Source organism: Ornithorhynchus anatinus, chromosome 7 (genome assembly GCF_004115215.2).
Source record: "Ornithorhynchus anatinus isolate Pmale09 chromosome 7, mOrnAna1.pri.v4, whole genome shotgun sequence".
NCBI lineage: Eukaryota > Metazoa > Chordata > Mammalia > Monotremata > Ornithorhynchidae > Ornithorhynchus > Ornithorhynchus anatinus.
In genome coordinates, this window is record NC_041734.1 from 13901873 (window position 1) to 13918281 (window position 16409).

Here is a 16409-nt window from a genome sequence, read left to right on the forward strand (position 1 = left end):
CAACCTGATTTCCTTGTATCTACCTTAGAACAGGGCTCAGCACACAGTAAGCGCTTAACAAACACCATCATGACTATCAGGTTGCATTCAATCCATGTCCCACATGGGGCTCCCAGCCTTCATCCCCACTGAGGTAACTGAGGCACAGAGCAGTTAAGTGACTTGCCCGAGGTCACACAGCAGACAAGTGGCAGAGGCAGGATTAGAACCTGGGTCCTTCTGACTGCCAGGCCCGGGCCCCACCCACTATCCATTCTCATACAACCGGTCGGCTGCTTCCATAAGTCAATAAGAGAAGCTACTGTTGCGTGGCTCAGTGGAAAGAGGCCGGGCTTGGGACTCAGAGGTCATGGGTTCTAATTCCGCCTCTGCCACCTGCCAGCTGTGTGACTTCGGGCAAGTCACAACTTCTCTGTGCCTCAGTGACCTCATCTGTAAAAATGGAGATTGAGACTGTGAGCTCCACATGGGACAACCTGATGAACTTGTATATACCCCAGTGCTTAGAACAGCGCTTGGCGCATAGTAAACACTTAACAAATGCCACCATCATTATTACCACTGTCCCTCTGGGGGCCACATCTCAGCAGCCCCCCCAAAATGACTTTTAGACCATGAGCCTGTTGCCCAATCGCACATTCCAAGCTCAGTCCAGTGCTTTGCATTCAAGAAATATGATTGAACTACTTCTTTTGCTTTGCTGTCTGTCTCCCCCGTTTAGACTGCGAGCCTGTTATTGGTAGGGGACTATCTATTGCCCAACTGTCCATTCCAAGCGCTTAATCCAGTGCTCTGCACATAGTAAGTGCTCAATAAATACGATTGAATGAACTACTTCTTTTGTTTTGCTTTGCTGTCTCCCCCATTTAGACCGCGAGCCTGTTATTGGGCAGGAATGGTCTCTATCTGTGGCCAACTGTACATTCCAAGCGCTTAGTCCAGTGCTCTGCACATAGTTAATGCTCAAGAAATATGATGGAATGAACCACTTTCGTTTTGTTCTGTTTTGCTTTAGTGTCCGTCTCCCCCTTTTAGACCGCGAGCCCGTTACTGGGCGGGGATCGTCTCTATCATCTGTTGCCCAACTGTCCATTCCAAGCACTTAGTCCAGTGCTCTGCACATAGTAAGTGCTCAAGAAATACAATTGAACTACTTCTTTTGTTTTGCTTTGCTGTCTCCCCCATTAGGCCGCGAGCCCGTTATTGGGCAGGAATGGTCTCTGTTACCCAACTGTACATTCCAAGCACTTAGTCCAGTGTTCTGCACATAGTAAGCACTCAAGAAATACGATTGAATGAACTACTTTTGTTTTGTTCTGTTTCGCTTTAGAGTCCATCTCCCCCGTTTAGACCGCGAGCCCGTCAATGGGCAGGGGTCGCCTCTATCATCTCTTGCCCAACTGTTCCTTCCAAGCGCTCAGTCCAGTGCTCTGCACATAGGAAGCGCTCAACAAGTACTATTGAATGAACTAATTATTTTGCTTTGCTGTCCGTCTCCCCCGTTTAGACCGCGAGCCTGTTACTGGGTGGGGATCGTCTCTATCATCTGTTGCCCCATTGCACATTCCAAGCGCTGAGTCCAGTGCTCTGCACATAGTAAGCACTTAAGAAATACTATTGAACTACTTTTACTTTGCTGTCCATCTCCCCCGTTTAGACCACAAGCCCGTTATTGGGCGGGTAGTGTATCATCTCTTGCCCAACTGTCCCTTCCAAGCGCTTAGTCCAGTGCTCTGAACAGAGTAAGCGCTCAAGAAATACTATTGAATGAACTATTTCTTTTGCTTTGCTGTCCGTCTCCCCTGTTTAGACCGCGAGCCCGTCAATGGGCAGGGACTGTCTCTTTCTGTTGCCCAACTGTACATTCCAAGCGCTCAGTCCAGTGCTCTGCACATAGTAAGTGCTCAAGAAATACTATTGAATGAGCTACCTGTTTGCTTTTGTTCTGTTACTGGGCAGGGATCATCTCTATCATCTGTTGCTCCACTGCACATTCCAAGCGCTCAGTCCAGTGCTCTGCACATAGTAGGCGCTCAAGAAATACTATTGAATGAACTACTTGTTTTGCTTTGCTGTCCGTCTCCCCCATTTAGACCACGAGCCCGTTATTGGGCAGGGATCGTCTCTATCATCTGTTGCCCAACTGTCCATTCCAAGCGCTTAGTTCAGTGCCCTGCACATAGTAAGCGCTCAACAAATACGACTGAATGAACTACTTTTGTTCTGTTCTGCTTTGCTGTCCATCTCCCCCGTTTCGACCGCCAGCCCGTTACTGGGCGGGGATCATCTCCATCATCTGTTGCTCCATTGCACATCCAAGCGCTCAGTCCAGCACTCTGCACATAGTAAGCGCTCAAAAAATACTATTGAGTGAACTAATTCTTTTGCTTTGCTGTCCGTCTCCCCCGTTTAGATCGCGAGCCCGTTACTGGGCGGGGATCGTCTCTATCATCTGTTGCCCCATTGCACATTCCAAGCGCTCAGTCCAGCGCTCTGCACATAGTAAGCGCTCAACAAATACGATTGAATGAACCACTTCTTTTGCTTTGCTGTCCGGCTCCCCCATTTAGACCGCGAGCCCGTATTGGGCAGAAATGGTCTCAATCATCTGTTGCCCAACTGTCCCTTCCGAGCGCTCAGTCCAGTGCCCCGCACTTAGGAAGGGCCCAAGAAACACGATTGAATGAATGATTGAATGAATGAATGAATGAATGAAGGGCGGAATCCGGGCGCAGCCAATCAGGTTCCCGCGGCGGCGCAGTGCACCATAGGGATTGTAGTCTTCGGCCGCCCAGCTCCGCGCCCGCTCCCCGCGCGCGCCCGCCCGCCCGCGCCCCCGCGGACTTCACCCGCAAGGAGCGGCGGCGGGGATCCGGCGGGGGGGAAGGGGAATCGCCCGCAACCCGGGTTGCGTCCCCGCACCGTACCTTCCGCCCGCCACTGCTCCCGCGGGGCATCTCCCGAAGCGCCCCACTCACGTGCCGGGAAAGGGGGAGCCGGAGCCGGAGACAGAGGGGCGCGCGCACGCGCGCTCCTCCCCCCCCCCACCCCCGAGCGCGGGGCGGCCACGCGCCCGGAGCGCTGCCACGCGCCCTCCTTCTAGCTTGGCGCGCGGCGTCGCCGCGCTCTGATTGGTCGCCGCCTCCGCGGCTAGGGGAGGGGGGAGGGGCGGGAGACCACGTGACGTTCCAGGGCGCGGAGCGGATCCGACCCGCAGCCGCTGGGCGGCGCCCGCGAGTCGCCGCCGCCTCCCTTAGCAGCCGCGTGGCTCAGGGGAAAGAGTCCCAGGTGGTGGGTTCTAATCCCGCCTCCGCCACTGGGCAGCGCTGTGACTCTGGGCGAGTGACTTCACTTCTCTGGGCCGCAGTTGCCTCATTCATTCAATAGTATTTATTGAGCGCTTACTACGGGCAGAGCACTGGACTAAGCGCTTGGAATGGACAAATCGGTAACAGATAGAGACAGTCCCTGCCCTTTGACGGGCTTACAGTCTAATTCGGGGAGACGGACAGACAAGAACAATAGCAATAAATAGAGTCAAGGGGATGAACATCTCATTGAAACAATAGCAATGAATAAAATCAAGGGGATGAACATCTCATTGAAACAATAGCAATAAATAGAATCAAGGGGATGAACATCTCATTGAAACAATAGCAATGAATAGAATCAAGGGGATGAACATCTCATTGAAACAATAGCAATGAATAGAATCAAGGGGATGAACATCTCATTGAAACAATAACAATGAATAGAATCAAGGGGATGAACATCTCATTGAAACAATAACAATGAATAGAATCAAGGTGATATACATCAAATGGGGATGAAGACTGTGAGGCCTTCGAGGGACAGCCTCATTAATAATAATAATGTTGGCATTGGATAAGCACTTACTATGTGCACTGTTCTACAAGGTGGGCAGGTTGTCCCACACGGGGCTCACAGTCTTCATCCTCATTTTGCAGATGAGGTAAATGAGGCACAGAGAGGTTAAGTGACTTGGTCAAAGTCACACAGCTGACAAGCGGCAGAGCCGGGATTTGAACCTACCATCTCTGATTCCCAAGCCCGGGCTCTTTCCACTGAGCCACGCTTATCTATCTTAGAATAGGGCTTGGCACATAGTAAGTGCTTAACAAACACCATCATGACTATCAGGTTGGATTCAATCCATGCCCCACGTGGGACTCCCAGCCTTCATCCCCGTTGAGGTAACTGAGGCACAGAGCAGTTAAGTGACTTGCCCGAGGTCACACAGCAGACAAGTGGCAGAGGCGGGATTAGAACCCGGGTCCTTCTGACTGCCAGGCCCGGGCCCTACCCACTATCCATTCTCGTTCAACCGGTCGGCTGCTTCCTGAAGTCAACAAGAGAAGCCACTGTTGCGTGGCTCGGTGGAAAGAGCCCTGGTTTGGGTGTCAGGGGTCGTGGGTTCTAATCCTGCCTCTGCCACTTGGCAGCTGTGTGACTTTGGGTAAGTCACTTCACTTCTCAGTGCCTCAGTTGCCTCATCTGTAAAATGGGGATGAAGACTGTGAGCCCCACGTGGGACAACCTGATTACCTTCTATCTCCCCCAGTGCTTGGCACAGTAAGTGCTTAACAAATATCATTATGATGATAATGATGTCTTTCTCAAGCCCCGTCCCCTCCCGTACTCTTTCCACTAAACCACGCTGGACACACCCCCTGCCCCTCTTAATAATAATAATAATAATAATAATGTTGGCATTTGTTCAGCACTTACTTTGTGCCAAGCACTTACTGTGGTAGATAGAGGGTAATCAGGTTGTCCCACGTGAGGCTCACAGTCTTCATCCCAAAGTCACACAGCTGACAGGTGGCAGAGTCAGGATTAGAACCCATGACTTCTGACTCCTAAACCCGGGCTTTTTCCACTGAGCCACGCTGCTTCTCATGGGGCTCGCGTGGAAGTTGGTGTTGGAATAAGGACCTGTGAGGCTATGCATCTGAAATCCCAAGCCACGAGGGCATTTTCTTTTGAAACTTATCCAGACAAATAAATATCTCAGCTGGAGCTCCTCTCCAGCGCTAGACATAAACAGGTGAAATGGTTCACGTGGAAAGATTCCCTGGCAATGAATCAAATGTCCCAGTCTCTTCAGCTGCTGTCTCTGCATCCACCCAGGATTTCCCAAAGAGTGAAGCATGAAAGTAAGTTAAAAGAAGTGATGCTTATCTGTCAAAACTGTCAACTCTAACCTGTTTTATTAGGAGCAAAAACAATGTTGACCAACTATTTCCACCGTGTTTCCCCTAACCTTTTTGCTAGAATTGGTGGTTGAGTTGCGGGGGGGCCGTGGGGGGGGGGGGTTGTGTATTTTTGGAGACAGGTTTAGGTCGGGGGAAGGAAGGGGCACAATTCAGCCTTTTCCAGTACTCTACTACCGACTACCAATTTGGATATTAGCAAAGATTTAAAGCAGAGTTGCCTATCGTATGCCTAGCGTGGGTTCAAGGTGTCTGAAAGCATCGGTCAATTGTGTTTGAATGCTTATTATGTGCAGAGAACTGTATTAAACGCTTGGGAGAGTACAGTGAGACAGAGTTGGAAGGCATGTTCCCTATCCACAGTGAGTTTACGGTCTGGAGGGGGAGACAAATATAAACTATGGATATGTATATAAGTGCTGTAGGGCTGAGGGAGTGGTGAATAAAGGATGCATATCCAAGCGCTCAAAAGCATACCCTACATATACCCCAAGCAAGAAAGCCTGTCGAGTCAGTAGGATTTAGGTATCTTCTGCTATGAATGCTCCATTCTTTTTCCCACCAGAGTAGAAGGCAAAATAAACTTGGGGTGAGGGGAGGAGGGGGCAGAGAAAAATGTGCTTGGGAGTTCATATCGACACCCATCCATTGGTGATATTGAATACCCACCTAGTGGAGAGGACTTGAGTTCTAATCCCAGCAGTGCACTAATCAGTTGTATAACCTGTGTGTTTTTCCCAGTACTTAGTACAGTGCTCTGCACACAGTAAAGACTTAGTAAATACTATTATTATAACAATTATACTTCCTTTCAAAGCCCTACTGAAGGCTCCTCTTGGAACAGGTGACTAAGCCCCCCTTTTCCTCTGCTCCCCCTCCCCATTGCCCCAACTGACTCCTTTTGCTTTGCCTCCCTTACCCCCCCACAGCACCTGTGTTTATATGTACATATTTATAATTCTATGTATTTATATTAATGTGTATATATCTGTAATTCTATTTATATTGATGCTACTGATGCCTGTTTACTTATTTTGATGTCTATCTCCCACCTTTAAGACTGTGTGCCCTTTGTGGGCAGGAATTTGCATCTGTTGCTGAATTATACTTTTCAAGTGCTTAACCTGATGACCTTGTATCTACCCAGTGCTTAGAACAGTGCTTGGCACATAGTAAGCGCTTAACAATACCAAAAATAATAATAAATAGTACAGTGCTCTGCACACGGTAAGTGCTCAATAAATATGATTGAATGAATGAACCTTGTCCAAGTCGCAGGCTCTCTGGGCTTCAGTTAAGGCGCATCTGTAAAATAGGAATCAGATAATTGCTCTCCTCGTCTCTTGGACTGTGAAACTCATGTGGGACAGGGATTTTGCCTGAACTAATTATTCATATCTACTCCAGTTCTTAGGCACAGTGGAAATGTTTAATGTAACTATTTACTTTTAAAAACAGTAAGGAAGATCTGAACAATTAGACTGTTAAACTACTGCACAAATGCCCAGGCAGGTCATTGACTAAAAGCATCATGTGAAGGAGTGGAAACAGGAGCAAACCAAAAGTTTAAGAAGGGCTGGGTGTAGTCAGGGAAAAATGAAGGGAATGTCTGGTAACTCTTTTGTACTGTATTCCACATGTAGTAAGTGCTCAATAAATTCCATTGATTGATTTAATGAGCTAATTCAAACTTTACCTCTAACTCAACACTTAATGGTTGTAAAAATAAAGCCATATTGCCTTTGCCCAAAATGATTTTATGTACTTCTGGGGCTTCTAGAAGTCTGGGAATAGGAATATGCTTCCCAACCTAGCGGAGATGGATTCCTTCCTGCCTGTTTAAACTTCTGATATTAAAAACCCTCCAAAACAGTTGGAAGGCCAGGTAACTTCCCCTATATTTTCAGGGTGTGCTTGGAGGCATTAAGCTAAGAAGGATTTCCCCTCTCCTCCTCCCCACCTGAAAGTCCCTGCAGCTCTGGCAGCCTTTGGATTGTAATTTCTCACAGCTCCTTTCCTCATAGAGGGGTTGAAAAGATGTACACCCAGGCTGTTGTAGTTACATCCACAGTGATCTGGGGACAAGGCCAACATCCCTGGCTCTTCAAATCATGGAGCCTCTTTTAATAAGGAGGGTGTCCATCTCAGGGATATGATTTTGAGAATAATTGTCCAACAAAATCAATAGTATTTGAGTGCTTGCTTTGTGCAGAGGAAGATTTAGTAGGCCTGAGCACCTCCTTTTCACAGCTGTTGTCCATTTGGGGGACAGATCAGTAGGAATTAAATGATTTCAGGTTTTTTGCTCCTCCAGTTTTTCTCCATGTAGCTCCTTGATTGGGTCAGCAGAGGGTAGTTATGTTCAGAGCGGGTGACTCCTTTCTTCCTCTTCTTACACTTCAGAAAGTCTACACGTTTTATTAAGTTCTATAAAACACTTGGCAGTATCTGGATTTCATAATAATTCCAATTTTACCTGCCTCTAAGATTTAGATCACAGCTCTAAACATGTGATCTCATCTTGGCAGAGAAAAATATAAATTTACTATCTGTTAAACACACCGCACCTTCAGCTATTGCAGCAAAAAGATGGATTTTTTTTTTGAAGTTCTGCAGTGCCAAGATAGAATAGAACATAATAAGGACAGAGAGTCAACCGTAGTTTTGAATGATATTGCTCATGCCAGCCAACAATGTTAAAGCACAATTTTCAGATTTTACTGAACTATAGAGTTTACATCCTCTAAGAGAAAAAATAGTTGTGATCTTTATTAATTGCAAATGTCTCAGTAGATAAAATATCAGAAAACACTTTTTTTAGTGAAAAGACAAAAGAGGTCCACTTACTAAATTGGGTTTTGAGGATTGGTAGGAAACCTCAATAGGGGGTCTGGAAACATGGGAGGAATTACACTTACAAAATGACCTCCTCCATTCACATTAAAATAGCTTGCTAAGAGACATGAACTCTCATGGGACAACTACTGCATCACAATTATTGCCCTGGGACTGAGTCTATTTTTCAAGTCTGATTTTCCCCTGCCCACCATAAAGACTTTTGTGCCTGGAAAAAAACACTTAAGGGAACTAGCAATCCAGAACAGGCTAAAGGCTGTGTAACCTGTAATCCAGATTTCTGGATGCTAGATATTTCGGGAAGATGTAGCCCTTAGGATGCTAAAAAAATTACCCTCTATGCAGTGATATAGAATTCAGTAACATTATAATCATACTGGTTATTTTCATTATCAAAGAATTTTGCTTTGACAAAATGAGAGAGGTGAAGAGGCACATTTCATTCTGCCCTTTAGTTTAAAAGATGAAGAATAGTTTTTAGGATTTCACCATATTTAGAATAAATAATAGTCTAATTCTATTTGTAAAAATGCCTAACTTCCTTCTAGTATTGCTCAAAAAATATCCATTAGTAATAAATTCCAGCTATAAAATGTTAAATATTTTTTTCCATTTTTAAAGGTTTTTTTTATATTCTCTATTTTACAAATCCCAATTCCTCTGCTTGTGTGAAATGGAGCAGGATAACTCTTGTGAATACTGAATCTGACCTTATTTCTCTAGTCTTACTCAAAACTCTGGGGGCAGGAGGCCACCGGAGGGTAAGGGAAAATCCCAAGGCCTGGAGGCCAGAGCTGTTTGCTCCTGGCAGTTGAAGACTCTGTAGATAAAGTGAAATCTATCAATCATTGGTATTTGCTGAGCTTACTGCATGCACAGTTTTGTACTAGGCACTTGGAAGACTTCAGTTCAGGTAGTAGACATGATCCCTGCTTTCAAGGAGCTTACAGTCCAACAGAGTAGACTTGAAAATAAATTACAAGTAGGGGAAGCAACTGAGTATATAGATATAGGGGTTGGGATTGTGCAGAGAGTAGCTAAATATTTAGGGGGTAAGACTGTACACACATCTCATCTTAACCTTCCTTGCCTTGAATGTGTGATTGTGCATTTGCTTATATGTCTAAATTCATGTGTGTTTTCAATATACATACGTGTATTTGGGCTACTGAGTGAATGTGTGTGGCGGTGTGAGGGAGCTATGGAGAGGGTAACTGCTAAACTCAAAGGGCTTATCTTTCTGGGAGGCATCTCGGAGATCCAGCCATGCGTGGGCTGTTTATAAAAGAGTGGGGGGCAGAGGCCTGTGGAGTCTTAGCAACAGAGGCTCCTGGAGCTCCCAGGATCACTGGTGTAGGTGAAAGATCAGGAGTCAGTTGGGGGATCCCTGACTCCCATGCTGAAGCTAGAATTTCAGCCAAGTAGTGTTCTGCAGCTCACAGGCTCTAGGATTGGGCCCAAGTTTCTGCTCAGGAGGTAGAGAATGACAGAGGGATTGTGAGTCAAGGAGAACAGGGGCCTGGGAGTCAGGGGACCTGGGTTCTAATCCTGACTCCCCCACTTGTCTGCTGTGTGACCTTGGACCAGTCACTTAATTTCTCTGGGCCTCAGATACCTCATTTGTAAAATGGGAAATAAGACTGAAAGCCCTGCTTGGGTTAGGGTCTGTGTCCAACCTGATTATCTTGTATCTACCCCAGCACTTAGTAGAGTGCTTGGCACATAGTAAGTGCATAACAAATACCTTTTAAAAAAAAACTCCAAGCAACTCTATAATTTTCAACAACTCCACTACCCACACAGGCTTACCTGTAACTAGCCCATTTTCTGAGCAGGGTCAAAACACCTCAACCCAATTCCCCCAACCTGACTCTGAATGACTCTGTTGGCTCCTCTGACCCCAGGCAAGCCTGAGAAGTCACTACTGCCTGAAAAGCCCAGTTTAGTGTGGCTGGATCTACTGGTTTGCCCCACCAAGATCACCCAGCCCCCTGTTCTCAAAATAGACCCAGTTTCTAAGTTTGGAGAGGAAATGTTTCCCAGTCTCCCCACTACCCAGTTATCTCACTTTCCCCAAGCTAATTTAGTAATTTGGCTGTGGCCAAATGATGGGGCAGAGTTAAAGGAGGATCCCTTTAGGGAGGTTGCAATACACAGCACATTTACAGGGCGGGAAGGGTGACGCACTCCTAACTCTGTGGTTGGGCCAGCAACAAAGCTTAACTACTTGACGGCCAGGATCTCACAGCATCCTGGAGACTTGAGCAGAGTCAAATCAGTTCAGCAAAGTAGCCCAATTCAGCCTAGTGGATTTTACAGGTAGTAGGTCCCACACAGACTTTTATATACCCATAGAGAGAGGTTTAAACCCAGGCAAATTAATAATTTTGGGCAGTTTCTTTAAGAAACATTTCATTTTGGAAGATACTACATTAGTGTCCAGGTGACAGTTTTCCTTCTCCATTCCATTTTATTACCAAAAAAAATGTATGGAGTGTCCTTAGAAAAGGAAAATTTAGGGCAGGTAGTTGTGTAAATCACTCAAATCAAGATGATAGACCTGGACAAGAAAAGAATATAAGGACAGCACATAAGAAACAACTTTAAAAAACAGTTGAGTGTTGCTGGTGAGCTGAACCACACCTTGATTTTGTATTGGGTGCAACCTGATAGAATTTAAAACTTAAAATGCTTTTGTACAGGTAAGTTTATCCTGAGCTTGGGCTCTCAATAAAAGCATATGGCTTCTATTACAGAAAGGCTGGGTTTCTTTAGCAGGGTAGTTGAGATGGACATCTGGAAATCTGAGTTCTTACCCCAGTCAGTTTTGCCACTAACTATGTGCCCTGGGACAAGTCACTTAGGCTCTCTGGACATCAGTTTCTCCATCTTTAAAAGGGAAGAAAAATTCCTGTCTTCCTTTCTCATAGGGAAGTTGTGAGAGTGCAATGAAAATTGCTTTAGAGTTTAATTACAGTAAATTAGTAAAATAATTTCTGGGGTCAAATTAAATGGAAAATTCCATCCTGTAAACCCAGAGTTTTAAGAAACAAGTACATGAATAATCCCCACCAAATTGTTAGGCAGCTCAGAGAAACCCTATATCTTTTGCATAATTAATACTACCTTTGGCTCATTTATCTCAAGGTCACGAGCCAGAACACACTTAATAAACCAGTTGACCTGACAGGAGAAGCTCTGTTGGATTATTTAGAATAGAGAATGGAATTTCTTTGTTCATGTTTTTTTTTCTCCAGGGGTGTGTATTTTTATAAATCTCAACTGTGGTATTTGTTGAGTGTTCACTATGTGCCAAATACTGCTCCGAGCACTAGGATAGATATCAGGTAATCAGACACAATCCCTGTTCCATATGAGGCTCAAAGTATAAGGGGGAGGAAAGACAGGTATTTCATCCCTATTTTACAGATGTGGAAACAGGTTCGGAGAAGCGAAGTGACTTGCCCAAGGTCACAACAGCCCTGCAAAAGGATGACATGAAAACTTGTGAAGTGTTCCATATTTTTATGTATATATGTATATAGCTATAATTCTGTTTATGTATATTGGTGCCTGTTAACTTGTTTTGATGTCTGTCAAGACTGTAAGCCTGTTGTGGGCACGGATTGTCTCTCTTTATTGCTGTATTATACTTTCTAGGACCTTAGTACCATGCTCTGCATGCAGTAAGCGTTCAATAAATAGGATTGAATGAGTGAACAGCCGGCAAGTGGCAGAGCTGGGATTAGAATGCAAATCCTCTGACTCCTAATCTGTGCTCTTTCCACCAGGCCACACAGCTCCTTGAGTTTTTATATGGTTTGGCAATGTACTAGAGAAGACTTGAATTTTCAAAAGATGATTTAGGCCAATTACCCTGGAACTAAACCACCTTTTTCTTGACTTGGTGCTTCCCTTTTGGCAAATTCACTGCTTTGCTAGCCCTAAGAGGAGGTTACACTCACATCAGGCCTTTTTGTTATTTATTTTCAGCTCCAGTAAAAAGTTTATGGGGGATGAAGATATATGAAAATTTGGTTAAAATGATGGCTTGAGGGTTATTGTGCTGGGAATGTAATTATACATGTTTCTAACTTCCCATAACATATATTAATAATTATTATATGGGCTCAGTACAGGGGTAGATACACAATCATCAGGTCAGGCACAGTCACGGGGCCTCACGATCGAAGAGAGAGGGAGAGCAAAGATCTTAAGTCCATTTTACAATTGAGGAAACAGGCACAGAGAGGTTAAGTGACTTGGTACGGTTACCCAGCACACCAGTGGCAGAGTTGGGATTAGAACCCAGATCTCATAGTGTTTCGTAAAAAAAAATTATCTGCCATGGCAATTCTTTCTTTGCACTTTGGAATCACATGCTGAACCATTGCTCTCTAAATCATAACTTGCACAGATGAGATGTTCAGTATTGTCTTAGGAGCTGGCATCTTATAGTCATATTTGAAATGAGAAGGGTAAGGAATTTTAGTTTTGTTAGAAAAACATATAAACAAATATTGATTTCTTAACAGGGAAAGACAAATTGCTCAAATAGAAATCCCAGATGCATGATATATATTGCATCAGGTTGCATTTACTTCGGTAAATATGTAAAGCTTGAACTCAGTGTTACTTCAAAGCTCTCATTTGTTAGTTTTTTTTTATTGGATGTTTTTTCTTTTAAAGGTTCAAGTGAAAAATTGTTCATTAAAATCAAAGAACCTAGCAATTTTGGTGGACATAGAGAAAAGGTACTAGAAATCAAGACAGTCAGTATTAAAGGGAGATTCCAGAACCCCTTTTTGCCTTTAAATTCTAATTAATAATAATGATGGTTGTGGCATTTGTTGAGCGCTTACCATGTGCCAGGCATGCTTCTAAGTGCTCAGTGTAGCGTGGCTCAGTGGAAAGAGCCTGGGCTTCGGAGTCAGAGGTCATGGGTTTGACTCCTGGCTCTGCCACTTGTCAGCTGTGTGACTGTGGGCAAGTCACTTAACTTCTCTGTGCCTCAGTTACCTCATCTGTAAAATGGGGACTAGCTGTGAGCCTCACGTGGGACAACCTGATTACCCTGTACCTTCCCTAGCGCTTAGAACAGTGCTCTGCATATAGTAAGCGCTTAACAAATACCAACATTATTATTATTATATGAGGCTCACAGCCTTAATCCCCATTTTATAGATGAGGTAACAGGCACAGAGAAGTGAAAGTGACTTGTCCAAGGTCACGCAGCAGACAAGTAGTGGAACCAGGATTAGGACCGAGGTCCTTCTGACTCTCAGGCCTGGGGTCTACCTTCTTGGCCATATTGCTAGATATTTTATAAATTGTTATTGCTTTACAATAAATTGCCTGTAGTAAATCAAAAAAGAAAAAGTTCAATTCAAAGGTAACATAGGAAATGAAAAAGCATCACAAAAAAGACAGGTTTAAAGGAGCATGTGTGAAGCTGAAGAGCCTCATAAACTATGAGTGGAGAGAGAAGGGGAGAGAGATAATGTGAATGCACATATATAGCTTCATTTAACTAGTTAAAGGTAAAAAATAGTGGAGAAACAACGGTGGGTTGATCTTACAGGTATAAGTAATAACATTGTCCCTGTCCCACAATCTAGTTACTGGTGTGACATGATTAGAAGTGGGAGGCTCAGGCAGGAGAAAATTTACCCCATATTTTCAAATTCAGGGAATTTTCTAATTCAAAAAATGCTGCACAGTTGCTGTAGTCGCACAACTATTGGTGACTTGCCCTCCACACATGCATAACCTCGTTTAAGCTGCATATTTTTTTGTTCTCTTGTTTTTGGCAACAACTCTTTCCTTTTAACAAAGCAGCCTACACTGAGGTGTAAACATTTGAAACCAACACAAATATTTATATTCCCATTGCTTGTGTTCTTATGTATGTTTTTATGCTTCTGTTCTATTTACTTGTAACTGATTTTTGCCAGTTTTTTTCCCCCCTCCACTAGTCCATAAACAACTTGAGGGCAGGTTGTAGTGCTTCTTTCTTTTGATCTTCTTCAACACCTAATACAGGGCAATTGTGTTTTGAAGTGGATTTTCCCGGAGTCCAATTAAGTTTATGACCTCTATCCGCACGGGCAGAATTAGCTTTGAAAACTCTACTGCCATTTGTGAGGCAATCAGAAAGGATGACTTTGGCACTAGGAAAATCCGACTTGGACAAACACACTTGCAGAAAGATCCAAAGAAAGGTTTCAAGATGTTACATTTCCTTTTTTAAACAAGTAAAAAGACTGGAAGAGACAGACCCTAAGAGATAAGTGACTAAAAGTGACCCTAAATGAGTGATGCAACAGGTAAAAATTTTTATCTGCCTGAAGCAAAACAAATGATTTAAGTCTGATCCTAAACAGATGCCTAATTATTAAGATAAACCAAGTAGGGCATGTTTAATGTGTTTTTTTTTAAAAAAAGGCATGTTTAATGTGTTTTGTTTTTTTAAAAAAAACCCTTTATGTTCTAGATATTTTTTAAAGCCAGCCTGGATTTGCCCTATTCAGATATTGCCAGGAAATATTTTCAGTGCAATATCTGAGGAAAATATTTGCAAACTCCCATTTTAAAATTCCAATTCCAAGTATAATCTAATCTTCTAATAATATATGTTGCTCCTCAGTGAAGAATAAAAGTTTAAGTAAACCATCATAGCAGTATATTGGTGTAATGTCACTCTTTTGCTGTTCTCATTTGAATATTGAAAGAGTAATGATTTGGCAGAGGGATTACACATCATTGCAATTCCGTTGTCAGGAAGTACTCAATAAACACCATTGATTGATTTATAAATTCAACTTTAGGAAGGAAAAGTATAGCAAGGGATCGGACACTGTAACTGTACTCCAACTTATTTTATTCTTGAGAAATATTACGAAATACAAGTAACTGGGTGGACCAAGGTTCTTACTAAATTATTATGAAGGGGATCGAGTTGAGTTGTTGGTTCATTAAGATTGATCCAAATTATAGCATGTAATTTTGTTATTTTTTACGTTGTTATTTGCCTATGTTTGCCCACTCCAAAGGAACCTCGTGGCCCAGTGGAAGGAGCCCGGGCTTGGGAGTCAAAGATTGTGGGTTCTAATCCCAGCTCTGCCGACTGTCAGCTGTGTGACTTTGGGCAAGTCACTTAACTTCTCTGTGCCTGAGTTACATGATCTGTAAAATGGGGATTAAAACTGTGAGCCCCACGTGGGACAACCTGATCACCTTGTATCCCCCAGCGTTTAGAACTGTACTTTGCATATAGTAAGCGCTTAACAAATACCACCATTTAGTAGTTGCCAATCCACCTCCACATGGAATGGAAACTCCTTTGAGTTGGCTTTAAAGCACTCAAACATTTTGCCCCCTCTTTCTCCCCCACCTCACCGCGCTGCTCTCCTACTGCAACCCAGCTCGCACAATTTGCACCTCTGATGCAAAATCTACTCACCCTACCTTGATCACTTCTATCTCTCACTCTGCTTCCCCTTTCATATCTGACAATCACTCTCTGCACCTTCAAAGCCTTATTAAAAACATATCTCCTCCAAGAGGCCTTCCCTGACTAAGCCTGCGTTTCCTCTTCTCCCACTCCCTTCTGCATCCCCCTTGCACTTGGATTTGCACCATTTATTTGACCCTCTCTCAGTCTCCCTCCCACAGCACATATGGACATATCCATAATCTATTGATATTAATGTCTGTCTCCCCATCTAGACTCTAAGATCATTGTGGGCAGGGAACTGGTTTAACAACTCTTTTATATTGCACTCTCCCAAGCATCTGATATAGTGTTCTGCACATAATAAGCGCTCAATAAATATGATCAATTGATTGATATAATTGGATATATCCCCAGAAGTATTAAGTGCTTTTATGTTGCATTTTCACTGGCTAGAACACACTTAAAATTAAATCAATGTATGGATTCACTCTTTGACATATGCTGTAGTCAAAAATATTTAGAAAAGAATTATACAAGTTATTTTCAAAAATTGTTTTCTTGCAATGAAGAGGTACTTCTAGTTTCCTCCTCAAACATTCTTTTCCATGCACCATTTGTCCACTGACCCCCACCCTCTGTAGTTTCTGTTTATACACTAATAACTATAATTGGGTTATTTAAGTGCTTGCAGTGTGCCAAGCATGTACCAAGTACTGAGATAGAGACAATATCATCCTTTAACACCTGCAATCACTACTCCTCTCTATTCCACAGCAAGCCAAAACTCCAAACAATGGATTCAAGGCTCTTCAACTTTCTCTTAAATATTTTACATATCTTAGAAATCATCTCTCTTTACCTGC

At 43.5% G+C, this 16409-nt stretch overlaps 2 protein-coding genes across 6 annotated transcripts in view; one reads left to right on the top strand and one right to left on the bottom strand.

The window, feature by feature from the left end:
• The window catches only part of SPIDR (scaffold protein involved in DNA repair), a 318346-nt gene extending 315307 nt beyond the window's left edge, over nt 1-3039 (bottom strand). For all 3 annotated transcript variants that reach the window (XM_029068240.2, XM_029068239.2, XM_029068238.2), the window contains exon 1: nt 2928-3039. In XM_029068240.2, the coding sequence (XP_028924073.1) occupies nt 2928-2957 (30 nt within the window). In that variant the 5' untranslated portion in view covers nt 2958-3039. The remainder of the gene's footprint in view (nt 1-2927) is intronic.
• A 1846-nt stretch (nt 3040-4885) lies between these two features.
• Nucleotides 4886-16409, top strand: part of LOC100084563 (ethanolaminephosphotransferase 1-like) — a 79624-nt gene continuing 68100 nt past the window's right edge. For all 3 annotated transcript variants that reach the window (XR_003760811.2, XR_003760812.2, XM_029068420.1), the window contains exon 1: nt 4886-5177. The gene's annotated coding sequence lies outside the window, so the exon portion shown is untranslated. The remainder of the gene's footprint in view (nt 5178-16409) is intronic.